The 23,758-nt window shown below is 42.7% G+C and overlaps 1 protein-coding gene across 1 annotated transcript in view; it reads left to right on the top strand.

The window, feature by feature from the left end:
* COL20A1 (collagen type XX alpha 1 chain) overlaps positions 1 to 23,758 on the top strand; it is a 198,119-nt gene that overhangs the window by 87,120 nt on the left and 87,241 nt on the right. The window contains exons 19-22 of the mRNA XM_087959166.1: positions 2,195 to 2,340; positions 12,423 to 12,552; positions 14,874 to 14,930; positions 21,107 to 21,145. Coding sequence (XP_087815292.1) covers positions 2,195 to 2,340; positions 12,423 to 12,552; positions 14,874 to 14,930; positions 21,107 to 21,145 — 372 coding nt within the window. The remainder of the gene's footprint in view (positions 1 to 2,194; positions 2,341 to 12,422; positions 12,553 to 14,873; positions 14,931 to 21,106; positions 21,146 to 23,758) is intronic.

The raw sequence follows: 23,758 nt of genomic DNA, 5'->3' as shown, positions 1-23,758 counted from the left end.
CCCAATGGTCGAGAGGCCATCCCTGGACCTCTGGGAGGATGAAAACAGACTCCGCCAGCCTCTGGAGACCCTCTGGAAGCCGGAAACAGGCCCATTTCTGGACTTCCAGAAGGCCCATTTCCCCCCCCCCCCCAGAGCCTCCGCGTAGACCCTGCACTCCATTGAAAATGGGCCCTGTGGAGACTCCTGGGAGGGGAAGGGCGGGAGGGGAGGGGAGGGGCCAGCCAGTCGGTTGAAATACCGGTTCGGCAAACCAGCTGTAACTTTAACATCTGGTTTCGTTCCAAACCAGTCCAAACCATTCCAAACCACCCCCACCCCCCGGCTGTTTTAATGTTAGTCACTAAATGAATGGTTGTAAATCGGGGATTACCTGTACTATGTTCAACCTTCTTGCCATTTTTGTGCTACTATTCTCCTAATTTAAAATCTGTTGGTCTTGTTCATTAAAAAAAATAAACAAATCATTATTTCATGTTCTCTCTTTGCTTTAGAATCTAACAGGGCAATCATGTTTTAATGGAAAGCTCTACGATTGATGGATGGATGGATAGATTATATGCCATCAACGTAGATAGATTTGCTTCATGATAATCTGGGTAAAATAAAATATTTAAAAAAATATTTGTTTTTTTTAATTTGCCAAGGCATTTCCACTTCTCCTGTCTGCATGCCGCAGTTTCTCCCCTGTCCTATTTCATACAAGAGCCTCATATTTTGGTCCCACATTTGATAGCCCATATCAGTTTATTGCTCTTTTCCTGAATTTATTTGGAAATCATCCCCGCTGCCATAATGGTGGTGATGATTGAATTTATTCCCCACCTTTCTGCTTTTTTTGGCTGACTTCCAACCTCAAGACAAAATGCAAACAATAAAGGATGAGCATAAAATTCATGTAATTACCATAAAAATTATTATCAGTATAATTAAAATCAGAAGAGCTACCAGAACAGAAGTCCCTGTCCAGAATGCCAGATAGAATTGTTCCTTCTCTGAATATTTTTTGGGTGTGTGTGTGTGTGTTTAATCACTTTCTTATTTGACATTCTACAGTCCTTGCAAAATCCTTTTCTGTTTTCCAAGGTTCCGGAGGGAGCTCGTAACATTATCCAAGAGAGTATAAATTCTGTTTCACATTTTCCGTGGGGTTATTTTTAATCACTATTGCATCAATAAAAATGATTTGTATTATTTATCCGCGTCTGGATGTCTTACCGGCTGCACGGTTAATCAGCAAATGTATATTGTCTCCAAACAGATAATGGAATTGGGTCTTTGGCCAAAGATCTCTATGGATGGAGATTAGTAGGAAATACTCTTAAAATTAATTTCCTACAACTGGAAAACGTAGCAATTTCAACCATAGAGAGACAGTGGGAAGGGTAAAAGGGGAATTGCAGAAGACTTAGGATAAATGAAGGGTTTGTGTCAGATATGAAGAAACCAAACATACATATTAAGTTCTAAATAAGCTGATTTATTACTCATGCCTGTATCCAAAAATCTAGTTAACTAATGGTCATTCTAAATCAGCACTATGGAGAGTCCTCAACTTACAACAGTTTGTTTAATGAAGGTTTGAATTTACAATGGCACTAAAAAGAGTGACTTATCACAATTTTTCACACTTATGACCATTTCAGCATCCCCATGGTCACTGATCATAATTCACTTGACGACTGACTTCCATTCCCCACCATCCAGTCAGAACTGAAGAAGCTTCTTGGATCCAAAAAAACCCCCAGAAAGTCCAGTTGCCTCTTGAAAAAGGCACCTTTGGGACAACCATGACTGAGAATCTCCATAGACAAGTGACTCATACTTATGACGGTTATAGTGTCCTCAGACATGTAATCCCCTTTTGCAACCTTCTGACAAGCAAAATCAGATTGACTTAACAAGCGTGTTACTAACTTAACATCTGCAGCTATTTACTTAACAGCTGTGGCAAGAAAAGTTGTAAAATGGAGAATACTCACTTAACAAATGTCTCACTGAAGAACAGAAATTTTGGGCTCAATTGTGGTCATACGTTGTATTTAAGATTTAATGGAATTCAAGAGGGGTTGGCGTTGGGTTGTTTGTGGGAACGTAATGACTCCAAGCTAATACCTCTCTTGACACCACCCCCGGGCTTTGCCTATCCTTCTCGTACAGCTCAGTTGCTCTCCTGGATTTTCTTCCTTTTCAGCTGCCAAGAACCCACCCACAAATCTCTATGTGGATTCGGAGACCCCCAGCAGCCTTCGGGTTCACTGGACTCCTCCGGATGCTGCAGTTCAGCACTACAGAATCAGCTACAGTCCAGAACGGAGTCACAGCAAGCAGCAGGAAATGGTATGCAGAATGGACAGGCAAGACCCAATTCCCATCACATGGGTTCAGTGTTTGGTATTTAATGGAAGTCTAGATTTAGATGGAAAATATCTGCGGGCAAAATCATAGAGAACTCTAGCAATGAGAGCTATGCGTGGTGAGTTGCTGGTTTGTCTGCTTGCTTGCCTGCTTAATTCATTCCTTCCTTCCTTCCCCTTCCTTCCTTCCTTCCTTCCTTCCTTCCTTCCTTCCTTCCTTCCTTCCTTCCTTCCTTCCTTCCTTCCTTCCTTCCTTCCTTCCTATCCTCACTCCCTACCTTCATCCCTCCTTCTTCCTTTCTCTCCACTTTCACCCTCCCATCCTCCCTCTTTCCCTCCTAAAAATCTTCCTTCCTTCCTTCCTTCCTTCCTTCCTTCCTTCCTTCTGTACAGCTTCCCTGTTTTACATGTGTGACTCTGGGCAGTTTACAATAATTAACACATCAATAAAAAACAACAAAACGCAAGTAAAATAAGACAAAATACATAAAAGCATGTTAAAATCATAACACATTAGCTGAGTTACCAGAAAAATCCACAGCATAACCATTCAATGGACTCTGCACCACAACTGGATGGCAAAACTGTGTTTTCAAAGCTTTCTGTAAGATGAATGGGATCAGGACCAATCTAAACTCTGCTTAATTTCTGGTTAGCAGAGGGATAGAATCAAGATCCTGTGAAGTGTTAATATCACTTTATAATGCCTCAGTAAAACCACATTTCATCCAGGTTCAACCTATTCTCCAAAGCAACGGAACTTCGAACAGTCACTAAACGAATGCTTGTAAGTCTGAGACTACCTGTATTAATGCACGTAAGTTAAGTTATTAAAGTGGAAATACAGCCTCCATTCTATATTTTTAAAACACATTGTTTTTTTAAAAAGTGTCTTTTTCGATGGGCTTCCATTTCACGTATAAGAAAAAATAAATAAACAGAGAGATACAGATTCAAGGTCAACCCCTAGATTTTATAACTGAAGAAAAATTTTAAAATAGTTCTCCCAGTCTCATCTCTTACTGAGCTGACTTGATAGCATAATAAATTTCAATCAAGGAGAATTGGATTCCAATTTCTGGATAACAGTTACCCTTGCTGGGGGATTATGGATCAGACACAGTGTCTCAACTAAACTACTTCACAAATTGGCTTGTGCCAGAAACAGGAGTGTGGATAGTTCCCTGATAAAATTTTATATAAGAAGTCTATTCAACTTGCAACCCTTTCATTTAGTGATAATTTGAAGTTACGATGACACTGAAAAGAGTGACATACAACAGTCCTCATACTTACGACCCTGTGGTCATGTGATCCAAATTTGGGCATTTTAGCATGTATTTACAATGACTGTGTCAACTCAAAAATATTTCTCTGGTATTTTAGAGTTGACAGCAGAAAGGGAGTGGGGGACGTAGTACATTCCTTAAATGCTTTCCATAGATAATGGCTAGGCTGCCGAAGCTTCTGGCACGCAAGATTATTACTGGAGAGCATGATTGATGATTCTTGGCTATGGATATGTCCCATTGGAGAATATACATCCAGGAAGTGGGGGACGACCAGGGTCAAGGGTGAAATGAATGATGTGTCTCAGAGCCAGCTGCACCCAGGTAGCGCCGGCATGTTCACTCCTAATAAATCTTTCGTTGTTTTTTTTTAAACTCTGAGAGATGCAGCTAGAGACTCATGATCTGAATGGAGGTGGATGCCGGAGCCCTGACAGGCTGCAGTGTCCTCAGGTTATGCAATCTTTGTGACCTTCCCAGCTAGCTTCCAACAAGCAAAGTCAATGGGGGATTTGCATAACAACCGGATGATTCACAACTGCAGTGATTCACTTAACAACCGTGGCAGTAAAGATGGTGAAATTGGCACTTAATAAGTGCCTTGCTTAGCAACAGAAATTCTCATCCCAATTGCAGTCGGACATTGAGGATTAGCGGTACCGAGGAATCCGAGGTCTGTTGGAACTTAGCATTTGTTATTTGCAATCATCATAATTGGAGTATTAAAATGTGCTTGGAGAAAAAACTGACATTTCCAAGAGTTAGCAGTTCTGTGGGGTCATAACAGATAACCAGAGTTGGAAGGGACCTTGTAGGTCATCTAGTCCAACCCCTTGCCCAAGCAGGAGACCCTACACCATTTCTGACAAATGGCAGTCCAGTCTCTTCTTGAAAGTCTCAAGTGATGAAGCTCCCACAACTTCTGAAGGCAACTTCTGTTCCATGGGTTGATTGTTCTCACTGTCAGAAAGTTTCTCCTTATTTCCAGATTAAATCTCTCCTTGTTCAGTTTCCATCCATTATTCCTTGTCTGGCTTACAGGCGCTTTGGCAAATAGCTTCACCCCCTCCTCTCTGTGGCAGCCCCTCAGATATTGGAAGACTGTTATAATGTCTCCCCTGGTCCTTCTCTTCCCTAGACTAGCCAGGCCCAGTTCCTGCAACCGTTTTTCATTTCTCCAGTCCCCTAATCATCCTGGTTTCTCTTCTCTGCTCTTTTTCTAGAGCCTCAACATCTTTTTTATAGTGTGGTAACCAAAACTGGATGCAGTACTCTAGGTGTGGTCTTACTAAGGCTTTATAGAGTGGTATTAGTACTTCCCTTGATCTTGACTGTATCCCTCTGTTAATACAATTTAGGATTGCTTTAGCTTTTTTGGTGGCTGCTGCACACTGCTGACTCATATTTAGCTGGTTGTCCACTAAGACTCCAAGATCCATCTCACAGTTACTGCTATTGAGTCTGGTTTCCCGCAGTCTATATGTGTACTTTTGGTTTTTCTTGCCTAAGTGTAGGACTTTACTTTTCTCTATATTGAATTTCATTTTATTAGATATGGCCCAGTGTTCTAGTCTGTCAAGATCCATCTGGATCTTGAGCCTATCTTCTTGAGTGTTAGCTATTCCTGCCAGCTTAGTATCATCTGCAAAGTTGGTAAGTTCCCCTTCTATTCCCTCATCTAAGTCGTTAATGAAGATATTGAAGAGTACTGGGCCTAAGACAGAACCTTGTGGCACCCCACTGCTTACTTCCCTTACTAAGGCTAAGGTCCTTGGTGCTCTCTGAGCTGGGTGGTTTTCTTGCAGACATTTCATACCCAAATAGGTAACATCCTCAGTGATAGAAGGGAGGGAGAGAAGGAGGAAGGAGGAGGGGGAGGACTGAGAGGTTCTTGGTGCTTTCTGAGATTAATGCAGATATCTCATTGCCACACTATGTAACAGGATCAATGCTAATTATAGGGAGCCCTCAACTTACAAGTACAACTGAGCCCAGGATTTTCCTTGCTAAGTGAGAAATTTGTTAAGTGAGTTTTACCGCATTTTGCGACTTTTCTTGCCACAGGTGTTCGGTGAATCACTGCAGTTGTTAAATTAGTAACACCACCGTTAAGTGAATCTGGCTACCCCATTGACTTTACTTGTCGGAAGGTTGAAAAAGTTGATCACATGACCCCGGGACACTGCAACCGTCATAAATATGAACCAATTGACAAGCATCTGAATGTAAATGGCATGATCGTGGGGTTGCTGCAACGGTCATAAGTGTGAAAAATGGACATAAATCCCTTTTGTTCTTTTTTCTTTTTCCCCAAAAGTTTTATTCAATGTTCACATATTACAGAAAAATATTACAGAAAAATGTGCTTCTCAGAGTGATGTGAGCTCGCAGCTGCTTCTTCCTTTTAACTGCTAGTGGGGGTGTGACTTGATTGGGTGGGGGCTTGGCTGTGTTCTGATTGGGTGAGGGTGTGTTCTCATTGCACCGCGTGCCCCACCACATACATTGGACAAACTAACAGAAGAATAAGTGCAGGCGTTGAAGAACATAAGAACTCAATCAAAAAAGAAGAACCAACCTCTTCCCTGGTCCAACACCTCAAAGCCACAGGACATGAGATTGACTTTAAAAATACCAGAACTATCGCCAAAACCGAACACTTCAACAACAGAATAATCAGAGAAGCCATAGAGATAGAAAAACGCCCACACAGCATGAATAAAAGAGATGACACCTCCCGCTTACCAGCCATTTGGAAACCCTCCCTCATGAACAGACGAGTACCTAACATGATGAATGACACCAGACCCACACCCACAAGGGCCACACAAGATGCCACCACCACACTTCCACGTAAAAAGCAGACTCACACCCACACAGAAGATGAGACACGACCACAGACCAGAAGCCGCACTGCAGCTGCATCACTACCCACTTCAAACCCCTCTGAGCCATACATGAAGCGAACTGACCCCCACCATGAAGATGCAGCACGACCACGAACTCGAAGCCAAACAGCAAGATCACAGCTAACCAGCTCAAATCCCCTAGTAACTAAGACCAACCTGAGCAGCAACCAAGCCCCCACCTGAACAGAACACACCTCCAGCCAATCAGAACATGGCCAACCCCCAACCAATCAGAACATAGCCAAACCCCCAACCAATGAGAACACACCCCCACCCAATCAGAACACAGCCAAGCCCCCACCCAATTAAGTCACACACCCACTAGCAGTTAAAAGGAAGAAGCAGCTGCAAGCTCACATCACTCTGAGAAGCACAGAGCTGAAGACAGAAGCCTGAAGATGATGAATGAGACTTCATCGAAGCGTTGCCTAGATACTTCAATCTTACGCGGGAGAAAACCCGAATAACCAAAGATCCATATACAAATACCCGCTGAGAACCTCAGAAAACAAATATATATATATATATATATATATATATATATATATATATATATATATGTATGTATGTATGTATGTATGTATGTATGTATGTATGTATGTATGTATGTATGTATATATATATATATATATATGGATCTTTAGTTATTCGGGTTTTCTCCCGCGTAAGATTCAAAGTATCTAGGCAGCGTTCAGATCAGTCCCACTCGCCATCTTCAGGCTGGTGCTTCGGCTTAGTGCCAGTGCAAGCCGAAAGCACCAGCCTGAAGATGGCGAGTGGGACCTCGCCAAACGCGTTGCCTGAGATACTTTGAATCTTCTGTGAGGAGAAAACCCGAATAACCAAAGATCCACATACAAATACCATGAGAACCTCAGAAAATATATATATATATATATATATATATATATATATATATATATATATATATATATATATATATATATATATATATATATATATATATATATATATTCTTAAGTTTCAACGGTACTTACATGTATGGTGTTCGGCTTGGTTCGGGTATTTTCCCACGTCATTGTAGTTCTTTTAAAGTTGTAGCAGCGTTTCAGCAGAATCTCATCTGCCATCATCAGGCTTCTGTATTGTGTCCGTCTGTGGGTCAGACTTTTACAGTGGTTTCAGATTTAAATTTGGGGCAGCCTATTGCTGTGCCAGAATGGTTTTTTCTTCATCCTGATTGGTTGGGAGTCTTGGTCTGTGTTTATTGGTCTCGGAGTTTGCTGTGTTCTGCTTGATGGGTGTCTCTGATATCTTCTGTCTGTTTTTGGCTCTTTTTGTATCTTGATTGGCTGGCAGCATTGTGTTACTTTAATGGAGGCCTTTAGTGCAGCTTGGCTTCGGGTAAATGGACCTGCTATCATTAGTTAGGAAGCTGGGTTTCATCTGGGTGCCTGGTTGGGGTGTGTTTGAGCTGGAGGTATCAGGGGGATCTGTTTGTGCCCAGGTGTTTGCCTGGCTTGTGGTGTGGAGATTTTTTTGTTTGTGAGTGCAGGCTTCCAAATGATTGACAGCCTGGTGGAATCATCTTTTCTGTTCATGCTTTCTGGTCTTTTTCAATCTCTATGGCTTCTCTGATGACTCTGTGGCTAGGGTTTTCCATAGTGGCCAGGGTTTTGGTGCCATTGAAGTTGATGCTATGACCTGTAGCTTCCATGTGTTGGACTAGTGAGGAAGTGTGTTCCAGCTTTTTGACTGCATTTTTGTGTTCATCCAGGCGGGTACTTATTCTTCTATTGGTCTGTCCAATGTATGTGGCGGGCATGATGCACAGGGGACTTCGTCTATGCCTTGGTTTTCCAGGTCAATTTTATCTTTGGGGTTGCTAAGGATGGCTGCTATTTTTCTGTCTGTTTTGAAGGCAGTCCTGATGTGATGTCTGTGTAGTACCTTACTAATTTTGTCTGTAGTACCTCTTATGTAGGGCAGGACAGCTGTTCCATAGGTCTGTTCATCTTCTGGGTCTCTATTATGTTTCAGTGTGTTTTTGTGGATCAAGCTGGTGATTTTGCTTTTGTGGAAGCCGTTGGCTGTCAGTACTTTAGTCAGGGTGCATAGTTCAGCCTTAATGTGTGTCTTGTCTGCCAGGCGTTTGGTTCTGGTAATTAGTGTTTTAGCCAAGGAGTTTATCTGTGCTGGGTGGTGGTGGGATTGGGCGTTGAGGTAGCGGTTGTTGTGTGTTTTCTTCTGGTATATGGTGTGTCCTAGTGTGCCATCTGTTTTTTTTTGTAGATTAGTACATCTAGGAATATATATATATATATATATATATATATATATATATATATATATATATATATATATATATATATATATATATATATATATATATATATATATATTTTCTGAGGTTCTCATGGTATTTGTATGTGGATCTTTGGTTATTCGGGTTCTCTCCCGCGTAAGATTCAAAGTATCTACAAGGCAGCGTTTGGCAGGGTCCCACTCGCCATCTTCAGGCTGGTGCTTCGGCTTAGTGCCAGTGCAAGCAGTGGGACTGTGGGACTGCTTGCACCGGCACTAAGCCAGCACCAGCCTGAAGATGGCGAGTGGGACCTCGAAACGCGTTGCCTAGATACTTTGAATCTTACTGCTGGAGAGAACCCGAATAACCAAAGATCCATATATATATATATATATATATATATATTTTCTTAAGTTTTGGTACTTACATGTATGGCCTTCAGCTTTGTTGGGAGTATTTTCCACGTCCATTATAGTTGTGCTTTTAAGAGTTTAGCGTTTCAGCAGAATCTCATCTGCCATCATCAGGCTTCTGTATTGTCCGTCTGCTGAGTCAGACTTTTACAGTGGTTTCAGATTTAAATTTGGGGCAGCCTATTGCTGTGCCAGAATGGTTTTTCTTCATCCTGATTGGTTGGGAGTCTTGGTCTGTGTTTATTGGTCTCGGAGTTTGCTGTGTTCTGCTTGATTGGTGTCTCTAATATCTTCTGTCTGTTTTTTGGCTCTTTTGTTTGGCCGTCCATTTACCCGAAGCCAAGCTGCACTAAAGGCCTCCAATAAAGTAACACAATGTTGCCAGCCAATCAAGATACAAAAAGAGCCAAAAAAACCAGACAGAAGATATTAGAAGCAGAACACAGCAAACTCCAAGACCAATAAACACAGACCAAGACTCTCAACCAATCAGGATGAAGAAAAAACCATGCTGGCACAGCAATAGGCTGCCCCAAATTTAAATTTGAAACCACTGTAAAAGTCTAACTCACAGACGAACACTATACCAAAGCCTGATGATGGCAGATGAGATTCTGCTGAAACGTTGCTACAACTTTAAAAGCACCACTACTATGACGTGGGAAAATACCCGAACAAAGCTGAAGGCTATATATATATATATATATTCAGTGAACAGCATGATTCCAGGTTAACACATTTCCATTACAAACTTGACTTTCATTTCCTATTCATCTTTCACATTTAATGACTTATCTTAATCTTGCTTTATATCTTTTCTTTAATTTTAATCATCAAGCTTTTCCTATCTTATTTGATAATCTTTCCAGTACGTTGCTTAATCTGTTCCTTTAAATCCTTAATACACCATTATATACCTTCATATTCGTTATATTTTATCTTCTTTTCTGTCAAGTCTGCAATTTACTTATTATAAATCCCTTTTTTGCAATTTACTAAGATAAATCCCTTTTTTTCCAATGCCGTTGTAACTTCAAAAGGTCACTAAATGAACTGTTGGTAAGTCGAGGACTACCTGCACCAAGCTCAGAGAGCGCCAAGGACTCTGCAGTTCAATCCTGAGCTACAAATATTCTCTTCTATCGATTTCAGCAATTAACAGGATAACAGAGTTGGAAGGGACCTCGGAGGTCTTCTAGTCCAACCCCTTGCTCAAGCAGGAGACCCTACAGCCATGATGGCGAACCTATGGCACGCATGCCAGAAGTGGCATGCCAGAGCCACTTCTGCTGGCATGCGAGAGGTCGCCCGGTAGAGCCCCACTGTGCATGCGGCATGCCCCCTCCCAGCCAGCTGCTTGTCGGGTATCTGCCACGCATGCATGGGGGTGGGTGGGAGATGCACACGTGGGAGATGCGTGCACATGCACAGAGGCATGCAGCGGTGTGGGGGGGGGTGTCGTGTGTGCATGCGCAGAGGCTAGCGGGAGTCGTGGGAACATTGCATCGCACACACTTTTGGCACACAATGTGGAAAAGGTTAGCCATTACTGCCCTATACTACTTCAGACAAATGGTTGTCCAATCTCTTCTTAAAAACAAACCTCCAGGGATGGAACACCCACAATTTCCGGAGGCAAGTATTTCCGCGGATTGTTCTCACTGTCAGGAAATTTAATTTTTCTTGTGAGACCGGACTATCAGGGCAACCTGGTCTGCCCAAATATGGGACGGAGTACACTTCTTCCGTTTTTGCCTTTCATCCCCAATCCAGGAGCCTTCTGGATTTGGGGCCAGAGGTGGCATTCAGCAGGTTCTGACAGGTTCTGGAGAACCAGTAGCAGAAATTTTGAGTAGTTTGGAGAACCGGCAAATGCCGCCTCTGACTGGCTCCGCCCCCATCTATTCTCCGCCTCCCGAGTCCCAGCTGATCGGCTGGGTCTCCTTTTGTTGCCCTGCACAGGAGAACGGAGCTGGAAAGCAGGTTAGTGGGGTGGGGGAAAGGAATGGGGATTTTGCAGTATCCTTCCTCTGCCATGCCCACCAAGCCACACCCATCAAGCCATGGCCACAGAACGGGTAGTAAAAAATTTTTTAATCCCACCATTGATCTGGTTTAGGTCCAAGCCAGGAATAAAATAAAATGGAGGCTAATTGGAAAGAAAGTTTAACGATGAACAGAACCAACCAGCAGTTCTGCGTCAGCTGAACAAATGGTTGAATGAGTGGATGGATCTTTATAGGATTCCGTGAGTTTGAAGTGTGAACTGTTCTGGAGGGATGGTGCCATGTAGAGAGCTCTGTGTCTTCTGCTAAATCTTCTGCTATCCTTCTCCTGCCACACCCACCAAGCCATGCCACACCCACCAAGAAACACCCACAGAACCAATAGTAAAAAAAAATTTTTTGAATCCCACCACTGACTGGGGCTGAAAGACGAAAGCAGAAGCAGTATGCTCCGTCCCATATTTGAGCAGACTTGGTTGCCCTGATAGATCAGTCACACTGGAAAAAAAAAAAAACTTAATTCCTCCCCTGGTATATCTGACAAAACAAGGAGAGCCTGTGGCTTAGAGGTTAATACATCTACCTAGTATGTGAGTAACCTGGGTTTGAATCCCAGAAGGGTATGGCTAACTGACGAGAGCTATAGCTTGAAATAGATCTATATTAGTCTCCCTTCATTTCTTTGTTGGTAAATATAAATTCAACACAAAACTGTCCGGAAATTTCTCCTGACTTAAGTTCTAAGTTGGTTCTCTCCTTGAAAAGTTTCCATCCCTTGCTTCTTGTCCTGCCTTCAATTATTCATTTGTTACAGTAATTCTCCTGTTGAGTCTTAAAATCACATTGCCTTGCTAGGTTGTAAAAGTGTTTACTGTTCTATATTAGCATACTCCAAACCCTGAGCCCTGATCGGTCCACACAGACCGCAACCTGATTGGCCAACTAAACGGCCGTGATTGGTGCGCTAAGAATCAACCACGATTGGTCGAGCCGATCGCGGGAGATTCAAAGCCCTGTCATTGGCCGCCGAGCCGCGAGCAATTCCTATATGAAGGGTTGCCTCGGCTCGCAGGTCTTGTACTGGTCTATATACACAATAAAGAGCTGAATGATCACTTTTGGTCTCACGTCTCTGTGGGAACCGATCTACCCGATCTAACATTTACGTTCTCCTTTCTACAGATGACAGTCTCTGGCAGGATTCAGTCCATTGTTCTTCATTCTCTCCTGCCTGCTAGAGTTTATACAGTGACCGTAATTGCAGTCTACGCTGCAGGAGAAAGTGACCCTGTATCTGTCATTGGCCGGACAGGTGAGCCCATCCATCATTTGGTTCTTTCCCTTTGTACCGTCTCTTATTTCTTGTTTTCTCCTGAAGCTTTATGCTCTTTGCTGTAGATACTCCAATAATTGTGAGGGGCAAGAAATGATGGGGATTAGAGTGAAATAAAGGCATTTTTTGTCAGGTGAGATATATAGTATATTTCAAACTCTTTCTCTAAACTTACCTCATATTACTGGTAGTCGTTGACTTAGGACCACAGCTAAGCACAACATTTCTGTTGTTAAGCAGTTGTCAAGTGAATAGGCCCCTCGGTGTGATGGGTGACTGGCAGGGTTGGGATTCAAATTTTTAACAACCAGTTCTGTGGGCATGGCTTAGGTGGTGGGCATGGCTTGGTGGTCATGTGACTGGGTGGACATGGCTTGGTGGTCATGTTATTGGCTGGGTGTGGCCAACTCAATATCACTCACACTTGAGGCATGCATCTCCTCACCTGCCTCTCATGACTGTGGTGATGCTGCAACAGTCATAAGTGTGAAAAATGGTCATAAGTCACTGTTTTCAGTGTCATTTTAACTTTGAATGGTCACTCCACGCAAGCAAAGTACCAGCAAAGGAGCGGAAAAAACTCCAGAGAAGTTCCTGAAACAGGAAGTCTAGTCCTGCCAAGAAGGTAATAAGGGTTAACGGAGAGGCAGTTTCTGTAAGCAACACCAGAATGTTTCCTTCCTGCCTTCCTTACAGGATTAGGCCAGTAATTTCTTCTAACAACCGGTTCTCTGAACTGCTTAGAATGTTAACAACCGGTTCTAGCGAATTGGTGCAAACTGGTAGAATCCCATCCCTCATTGGCCTTCCTGTCTTCTCCCCTTAAAAGAACCCTCAGTTGATTGTTTTTTTATGAAACCTTCTACATCTACTGATGTAGCCCTTTGCAAGATGGCACCATCAACATTGCTCTGGCCATTGGCACAACTGCGACCTAAAACAACTTTGTAGCACCAGTCAGCCATCTGAAGACAGTCCTGATTGCTGTTATTCTAGCACAAAATACCTGGATGATCTAGATAGAGCATGTTATAATTCACTGGTTGTCCTTTGGCTGGTGGATAGATGGGACCTATGGCAGGTCAGGGTTGAACTGTGGGGCCCTTGGTGTTCTCTGAGCTTGGTTGTTTTCTTGCAGACATTTCATTACCCAATTAAGGAACATCATCAATGCAAATCCACTCCCTTCTAGCGCTGATGATGTTACCTATAGTTGGGTAATGAAAGGTGTGCAAGAAAACAACTATGTTCAGAGAGCACAGTTCCCTTCCTCCTCCTCCTCCTCCTCCTCCTCCTCCTCCTCCTCCTCCTCCTCCTCCTCCTCCTCCTCCTCCTCCTCCTCCTCCTCCTCCTCCTCCTCCTCCTCCTCCTCTGTTTCTTCTCCACAAACCTCACTCCCTTCTAGCACTGATGGTGTTACCTAGTTGGATAATGAAATATCTACAACAGGTGTCAAACTTGTGGCTGGATGCATCACATGCTGGCCCCAACATCACCCAGTTTAGTGAAGGGGAAACAAGTCCCGATATGTCACATGATGCCGCCGTGACGACGCATGTTTGACGCCCTGGTCTACGAGAAAACAACCAAGTTCAGAAAGCACCAAAGACCCCACAGTTCCATCCTCCTCCTCCTCCTCCTCCTCCTCCTCCTCCTTCTCCTCCTCCTCCTCCTCCTCTGTTTCTTCTCCACTCCACAAACCACACTTCCTTCCAGCACTGATGGTGTTATCTAGTTGGGTAATGAAAGGTCCACAAGGAAACAACCAAGTTCAGAGAGCGCCAAAGACCTCACAGTTCCCTCCCTCTTCCCCTCCTCCTCCTCCTCCTCCTCCTCCTCCTCCTCCTCCTCCTCCTCCTCCTCCTCCTCCTCCTCCTCCTCCTCCTCCTCCTCCTCCTCCTCCTCTGTTTCTTCTCCACTCCACAAAACCCCACTTCCTTCCAGCACTGATGGTGTATCTAGTTGGGTAATGAAAGGTCCATAAGGAAACAACCAAGTTCTGTGAGCACCAAGGATCCCACAGTTCAACTCCGAGCTACAAATCTTTTCTTCTCTTGGATTACAAACTGTATTTAGATGTCTTTTTGCCTAGAATTATATAAACATAACAAAAGATAAAATATCCCACTGTTATGGTATTGATTTGCATATTATTATATATCATAATTAATATAATAATAATAATAATTAATAATATTATAATTATAATTATGGTATTGATTTGCATGTTATGGTATTGATTGCATATTGACCTTTGAGCAGTTGGGTTTCAGCACAATCTTTTATTTTGCTTCTTATAGCTACAGTCTTGGCTCGATTGCCCACCATGAAAGAATCCCAATTTTTCAAAACAGAAGGTAAGATTTCACAGCGAGAATTTTCAATAGTTATTGATTTTTGGCTGATGAACAATTGAGGGAACCAGGCATGTCTTGTCTAATGAAGAGAAAGATTAAAGGGGAGCATGATAAGTGTCCTCCAGTATTTGACGGACTGTCACAGAGAAGCAGGGGTCAACCTATTCTCTGAAATACCAGAGGGCAGGATAAGAAGTAACAGGTGGAAGATCATTAAAGAGAATTCCAAGTTAGAACTAAGGAGAAAATCCCTGAAAGTGAAGACACTTAATCAGTGGAATGGCTTACCTCTAGAAGTTGTGGGTGCTTCAACATTGGAGGTTTCCAAGAAGATAGTCATTTGTCTGGGATAATATATAGAATCCTGCTGGACTATAAGACCTCCAAGGTCCCTTCTAACCCTATTATTCTATTTTCTATTGTTGGACACATATACTTGAGAATTATTTCAGAGAATGAAGTTGTTCCTTTAAAAGTCCAATATCAATTTTTCGGTGGCTAGAATAGGACATTCTTTCTCTGGTATTTTCTCTCTGCCGTTCTTTTTCTCATTTGCCTGGAATCAGCACAATTTTCAGTCAGTTCTTAACTCCCAATTATTTCTTTTTCTCCAGCTCAACTCTAAGGTAAAACAAATGCAAATTCACATGCCGTGGAGTTATTAGAGTGGTTACAACTGCTTAGCATTATTCGGTGGCACATTTTTTATTCTTGCGCCTTTGGCAGAAGAGAAAACTATGCATGTATTTCAAAACCCCTTTCAATTAAATCCATCCACCTCCTGAAAATTGTGCTATTAATGTAAGTGGAGGTTTCCATAAAGACTGGGAATGAAATATACTGGAGAGTTCATTTGAAGCAAATCTTCTGTAAACTGGGCTATCTGCCTGTCTATCTATCTGTAGACATAAATTGTAAAATACAGCTGGCTGGCGGGAGAATTGTGGAAGTTGAAGTCCACAAGTCTTGAAATCGCCAAGGTTGACAAACCCTGCTCTGAAGTGTGAGCACTGCATACAGTTAGTCCCTGACGTATAACCAAAATTGAACCCAACATTTCTGTTGCTGAGTGAGAATTTAAGTGAGTTTTGCCCTATTTTGTAACCTTTCTTGTCGTCTGCAAGAATCTGAACTATTAATGGTCAAAGCAAATTGGCAGTAGATAGGGGTCAATGAAATTCATGGTGGGCTGGACTGAGGGGCTGCCACAAAGAAGAGGAGGTCAACTTATTCTCCAAAGCACCTGATGGTAGGACAATGGATGGAAACTAATGAAGGAGAGAAGCAACCTAAAACTAAGGAGGAATTTCCTGACAGTGGAACTTCAGAAGTTGTGGGTGCTCCATCACTGGAGGTTTTGAAGAAGAGACTGGACAGCCAGTTGTCTGGAATGGTACCAGGGTCTCTTCCTTGAGCAGGGGTTTGGACTAGAAGACCTCCAAGGTCCCTTCCAACTCTGTTATTCTGTTATTCTATCACTATGTCTGGGAAACACTGCTCTAATGGGTCATGCATTGAATAAAGAGTTGGGCTGACTGATCTCTGAGATATCTTCACTGTTAGGTTTAAAAGAAGTTAAATACTCTTTTGAAATGACAGGAGGGATGATCTGTTTGAAGCAGACTCAATGTGGACTTCACAAACGGAATTATCCTCTTGAGTATTTTTTATTTTTTTTCAGAGCTATCTCTGATTTTTTTCAAATAAATATCACTCTCTCTGCCTTTGGGTCTAGCCCTTGGGCTGATGGAGAAGCAAACACAAGTAATCCCCAATTCACAACCGTTCATCTAGTGACTGTTCAAGTTACAACAGCACTGAAAAAAATGACTTATGACCATTTTCCGATGTCAACTTTTCAACTAATGAACCCAAATCAAGGAAACATTCTTGGGAGCTTTGAATTCCCCAATTTATTGGATACACCATGTTGGTACTGAAGAAACAAAACTAGCTCTGCTTTTCCCTGCCCAATTGCTTGCCTAGTTAAACAATAGCTTCCCCATCTCCTCACCCCTGGGTGATCACATTGACCAATTGTCAGATGTCCATTTGTTATGGGAACAATCCATCTCTTCCTCCAGCACCTGCAGTGGTGACCTTGATGGTTTCCATGCTCTCATGATCTCTGCATACAGTTGCAGAGTTCTATTTTTCCCCTTTCCTCCCCTTGGTTCATTAGCAAGTTGAGTGTCAGCCTCCACGAAGTTTTCTTGACATCTTTTGCTGCTTGCTTCCTGTCAGCTGCCATAGAAACGGGGGGAGGGGTAATGTTGGTATTTGGGAGGGGAAGGTTGCTGGAGAGTGAAGACGTTTTCTGTGTGAACTAAAAAGGAGGGGATGTTTTCCTGCTTACTGCGCATCTGCATAGGCTTATCTCTACTAAGCCAAGGTCAACCATCTTGGCATGCCAGATGAGTGAGAAACCACCTGAAGATGTACCCTACATGACATTATACACACCTCAAATTGGATGATCGGTCTAGACTCTTGGGCAAGGGAACGGCATAACTTTCAATATTGTAATTTCCACACCTATTTGCTTCGGATCTTGCTTTCTTTTGTTGCTATCACTTCAAACTTAGTAAAAGTACTTTTTCCCTACATAAATAGAGTTGAAGGATTCCTTTCTTGGGTTTTGAACGAGGCACACCTGACACTGAGATGCATTAAATGTTGAAAGAAGCAAAGTGGTTCAATCTTGACATCCCACTCATGAACGCTGCATGATCACATCCCCGTGATCCAGTGGTGGTATTCAGCCGGTTCGCACTGGGATGGGGTGAATCAGTAGCAAGGATTTGGTGGGGGTCGCCAAACCGGTAGTAATTTATGGCTGGCCACGCCCTTAACCCGGTCACCCAATTGCAGCTCGCTCGCTTACTCTGCCCACCTGATGCTTGTTCAACCTGCCTGCCTGATGCTAGCCTGCCCAGTCACTCCTTAAGGTATACCTTTTTTCCCCTTCCTACGATCAGCTGTTCCTACAATCAGCTGTTCCTACGATCAGCTGTTCCTATAATCAGCTGTGCCGGGATTCCCCTTGCGGTCTTACTCTTTCACTCAGGAAGCTTCCCTGAGGCCCAAGAAGGCAAAAAACCACCCTCTGCACCTCCCCCAGGGAGGCCCCCAAATAGAGCATGTTTTCTCCCTTCCTGAGCCCTAGGGAAGCCCCCTGGGAACAAAAACGCCCCGCCCCCCAAGGAGGCTTGCCTGAGGCCGAGAAGGCCCAAAAATGGGGGAAGGGTGCTTCAAAAAGCAAAAAAAAAAAAAAAAGCCATGTGCAAAAGTCACATGGCCACGCCCCTAGCCTCACCCCCCCTAGCCACCCCCACAGAACTGGTAATAAAAAAAATTGAATCTCACCACTGCTGTGGTCAAAATTCAGACACTTGGCAACCGGCATGCATTAACGATGTTTGCAGTGTCCTGGGGTCCTGTGATCACTTTTTGCGACTGTGGGAAGCCACCCCCTGTCCTAGAAGAATGAAATATTTTGAGGAATATTAAAAAGGGCAGATTATTATATTTTCCCAAAGGTATAAATGGACAAACATGTTTTTTCAGACAGAAAGCAGCCCCCACCTTTCTTAATAGCCCTCAGCAGATGTCAGCACTTAAGAGATAAAGAGCTTATTGAAAAAAGTCAAGTATCTAGGTAGCTCTATTCATAAGCAAATAGGCCTCACTCAAAATCCAAACCAGGAAAAAGCCATGAATAGGAATTGCCCAACACCCTTTCAGAACACAAGCCCCTTCATTACATCATCTCAGCAGTTCAAACTTCAACCAAACCTGGGAGCTCAGACAACCTATAGAGCCAGCTATGATCCCTACAACAGCCAACAGAATACATGTTCTTGCACAGGAACAGGAAGCTCAAGTTCAAAGCCATGTGGTCAGCTGTCCAGAACCACCCCTGTGCTTCTGCTTCATCAATAAATGGACCCTCTTTCCAATCAGCCTTCAGCCTCCATTTTGTCTGCAGTGCCTTTCTCTTGGATTGGAACTGAACCAGATGGATATTTCTTCCAACAGGACCTTCTAACAAGCAAAGTCAATGGGGAAGCCAGATTCACTTAACAACTGCGTTACTAACTGAACAATTGTGATGATTCACCTAACAACGGTGGCAAAAAAGTCATAAAACGGGACCAAACTCATTTAACAATTGTCTTGCTTAGCCATGGAAATTTTGGGCTCAACTGAGGTAATAAATTGAGGATTGTCTGTTAAATACAGTGCATTGGATTCTGTTGAGGTATTCCCCGTTAGAAGAATGAGTGCACTCAGGGAAACGTAGTGAGAGTGATGTTGAATAACACACGACCAGCATACAGATACATTGAATAGTAAAATGTAGGTTTTACTTCCAGTAAACGGGTAAACAAAGTCCAACAAACAGTCCAAATAATACACGGTTAAAGCAGTTAGTATCAGTCCAGGGATAATCCAAAAACGAAGTCAAGTATCATAAACGAAGTTCAGTAAACGGAGTTTGCTAACAGTTGCAAGACTCACAGTAATCCAAGCAGAATGACGATCAGGCAAATACGGCAAAACAGAAAATGCAAGGAGAAGGAAACCAGGTTTCTGGCTCCATCTTATGGCTGTTGGAGGAACCTCAGCCAATCACACTTACAGCAGTCTCTTAAAGATACAGTATTAAATTACTATCCTGGTTTATATATTTCCAACCCAACTGTTAGGTGACTCTCATTCCTAACAGATTCCGAAGGCATCTTTTGAGGCTCAGCCTATTGGAGAACTATTGACCAAAGCACCTTTAACTCTTCCTTTCTAATGTCTGGTTGGTAAAAAGTTTTCTGTCCTACAACGGATGAATTAAAAAATGGAAGGCAAGGAGGGTCCCATTACAGGGACAAGTTGAAACGGTTGTGTTTTTACACTAAACTACTCATTTATTTCCCACAGTAGATTTGATGTTGAAACAAATAAAAGGAAACTGTTTTTTCTTCTTTGCCTTGATAATTAATAGAATACATCAGGACAATTACTCATGGAGTCTTTGTAGTGGCTAGAATTTCTTTGTGGGTTAAACAAAGATTTGACTATAGTAAAAACCATAATTTGCAATGGGGAATCTAATAAACACCAAGGCAATTAGAAATAGGAAATGAACAGTCAGGAAACTAAACAATGTAATGTTTGCTGTAGCAGCTGTAATTGCCCCTCCTCAAAAAAAAAAAAAAATCAGAAAAGGTTGACAAACAAAGAAGGTGGAATGGAGGAACCTCTATGAGGAACCTAAGTAATAGCAGCAAAATAGCAAGATTAGACGCCTCCTTCTTTTCTCCTCAACATATTGACTGGGGCATTCCGGGAGTTGAAGTCCACCCATGAGTTCTGAGGTTGAGAAACACTGCCTCAGAGATAGATAAAGTTTGCAGTAGAGGTAAGTAGAGCTAGATATGTCAGAAGAATAATTGGGAATTCAAACTCAAGCTGGGGTTGTGTGAAAACAAATCAAAATGAAATCCAGACAGCTTTGAGAAAAGGACATTTATTTATTCCCCCAAAACAAAGAGGCTTGCCCGTGGCTTGCCCAGCGAAAATGAGGTACAAAAGGGCTGTTTTATAGGGGAGCTTGTACTTGGTGTGGGTCTTGAGGGGTGTGGAAATGTGTGCGTGCTTGTTCTAGGGTGACACGTGAAGGGCGTGTATGTCTGTATGTGTAGACTTGGAGAAGCAGTTGATGTGGATTGAGTCTCTTCATTTGAACTGTGAGCAATGTCTACATTGTGTTAATTGAGTTTTGTGCATTTGCTTGGGTGTGTTTAAAATTTGTAATAAACATTTAATTATTTCTTATTTTTGCTGTAAGTTTAAAGGATTTCGGAGGCTGTTAATCCGTAACTTTGTTGGAGACTTGAGTTAGTTAACCTATGATTCCCTACACAATACTTCTAATATATAAATGTATACATTCTTCCCACAGGTGCAAGAAAATCTTTGTAACTCAGGGCTGAACTGTGGGGTCCTTGGTGCTTTCTTAGCTTGGTGGTTTTCTTGCAGATGTTTCATTTCCAAAATAAATAACATTGTTCCATAATGATAAGATGCATTTATTACACAACATTTTCTCCGCAAATTTCAAATATCTGTTGATTGTTTTCCTGCCTCTTCATCCTTTCCTATTCTCTGTCCTTCTGCAGGCTGCCCTTCACTTCGCTCTACGGATGGCCCCATACAAGGTAGGCCTTGCAGCTTGTTCTTTGATTACAAAGAAGAATAAATTTGGTATTAAAACACCAAAGACAGCATCCTTAGTTAATAAAGTGTCTCAATAAGTAGACCATGTTAGCAATGTAGCAAGCAAACATTGTTTTAAAAGTGGAGGAGGCTTAATGTATCCAAAGCCATTTTTATTCTTCAACCCAAAATCTTTCCATGTTGCCTTACGTTTGTGTGTATGCATGAGTGTGTGTGTGTGTGTGTGTGTGTGTGTGTGTGTGTGTGTGTGTGGTGAGTGTGTTTCTGGAAGGGATGAGCTAAGGGCAAAAGGTTTAAAAAAATTGACAAATCAATAAATCATAAAGTGTATACTGAGAGTACCGTTTATAATTTTGGCAGGGTGGCCCAATGCATGAAGGTTAGCCCAGCTAAAGTAAGCAGAGAGTTTGGTGTATATACTGATTAATATGCTGGCCTAGAAACCAGGAGATTATGAGTTCTAATCCTCCCTTAGCCATGAAAGCCATCTGGGTGACTTCGGGTCAATCACCAGGTGACTGTGAGTTGTAGTCCTGCCTTAGGCATGAATGCCAGCTGGGTGACTTTGAACCAGTCCCTCTCTCTCAGCCCAATCCACCTCAGGGTTGCTATTATGGGGAAAACAGGAGGAAGAAGAAATATTAGGTATGTTTGAATTACTTATGAATAAAAAAAAAATCAAATAGATAAATAAATATATAGAGCAACAGCAACGTATGAAGATGCTGAAAATGGGAGATCTCTTTAGTGATATTGAAAAAACATCCTTTCATCCTGTGTAGGAGACAATGGTAAACCACTCGTGTGTTTTATGAAGGAAACCACAAGGATAGATAAGATGGTGATTGACAAATGACAGTCCTTCGGGTCACATGATACCCAACATAGCGACAGCAATAGCGCTTAGACTTGTGTGCCACTTCACATAGATTTACAGCTCTCTCTCAGTGGGTTTACAGAGTCAGCCTATTGCCCCCAACAATCTGGATCCTCATTTTACCAACCTCGGAAGGATGGGAGGCTGAGTCAACCTTTGAGCCGGTCAGAATCGAACTCCTGACTGTGGGCAGAGTTAGCCTGCAATACTGTATTCTAACCATTGTGTCACCCTGGCTCCTTCCTAATTTAGTGCAGCGATTTGTTTCACAACGGTGGGGAAAAAGATGGGGTAAAGTGAGGCAAATCTGATGTAACACCTGCCTTGCTTAGCAGTGGAAGTGTTGGGCTCAGTTGCGGTCGTATGTCAAGGACTACCTCTAAGCAAATGTAGCTTGCTATTGCTACCTACAGCTGTAGTGGCACAGAGCTTAAAATTGCAGGATAATTCTGACCACAGCCAGGAGTTCGATCCTGACTGGCTCAAGGTTGACTCAGCCTTTCACCCAGTGGTGGTTTGGACTGGTTCAGCCGAACCAGTAGTAAAAAAAGCCGACGATCAGCTGAGAGAGGAAAAAAAATCCTCCGACAATCAGCTGACAAAGAAGAGAAAAGCGCAGGATCGGCCCTTCCACCCGCCCCTGTGCTTTTCTCTTCTTTATCCTGTCAGCTGATTGGCGCTGTAGGCCTCAGCTGGTGTGGGGAAAGCTGCGTGCTGGCCTTAGGCAAAGCATGCCCACCAAGCTACGCCCACTGAATCGGTGGTAAAACAATTTGAATCCCACCACTCCTTTCATCCTTCCGAGGTGGGTAAAATGAGGACCCAAAATTGTCGGGGGGGCAATACGCCGACTCTGTAAACCTCTTAGAGAGGCCTGCAAAGTACTGTGAAGCGGCTTTTAAGCCTAAGGGCTACCTCCGAGTTGGGACAAAGACTTACAGACCTGCTACTCTTGGTCTCAGTGGGCTTCATCCACTTCCTGATGGTACTATCTCCTAAGCTTCTTTATAAGAAGTCTTTTTTACTTTTTTTTACAAAAATGTCACAGATAATTAGAGCTTCCAGCACTACTCTGAAGATTCCTGGAAGAATTGTTTTCCCTCCTTAAAACTCTTCGATTGCACCAAAATATCTGGTTAAAAATACTTGATGCAGTCGCTGCACTGACCTCTCATTGAGTATGTCGACCTACCAGGAAATCGAACAGAAACATTACTCCAGTGAATATGCCTTTATCTTTTATTTTCCTTCAAATGGAAAGAAAACCCAGAAAGTCATCCAGCACTTCCCGTTGCAACTATAAGTAGACCTTGACTTACAACAGTTCACTTAGTGCCGTATCAGTGAACGGCACTGAAAAAAGTAATTTTTGACCATTTTTTCACAGTTGGTAGCATCCCCGTGATCACGTGATCAAAATCCAGGTGCTTGGAAACTGGTTCATACTTATGACCGTTGCTGTGTCCCAAGGTCATGGGGTCATGTTTTGCAGCCTTTTGACAAGCAAAGTCAATGGGGAAGCCTATTCACTTAACAACCAGGTTACTAGTTTATTGACTGCAGTGATTCACTTAACAACTGTGGCAAGAAAAGTCAAAGGTCTCACTTAACAACAGAAATGTTGGGCTCAATTGTGGTCATAAGTCGAGGACTTACCTGTATTACCCCAGCCATCTTTTCCACATTGCGGTGCCTCACTTATTTTTTGCATGCTTTT

Source organism: Notechis scutatus, chromosome 3 (genome assembly GCF_049901735.1).
Source record: "Notechis scutatus isolate UNSWTSFEM ecotype Mainland chromosome 3, rNotScu1.2, whole genome shotgun sequence".
NCBI lineage: Eukaryota > Metazoa > Chordata > Lepidosauria > Squamata > Elapidae > Notechis > Notechis scutatus.
This window is presented reverse-complemented; position numbering and strand designations above follow the sequence as displayed.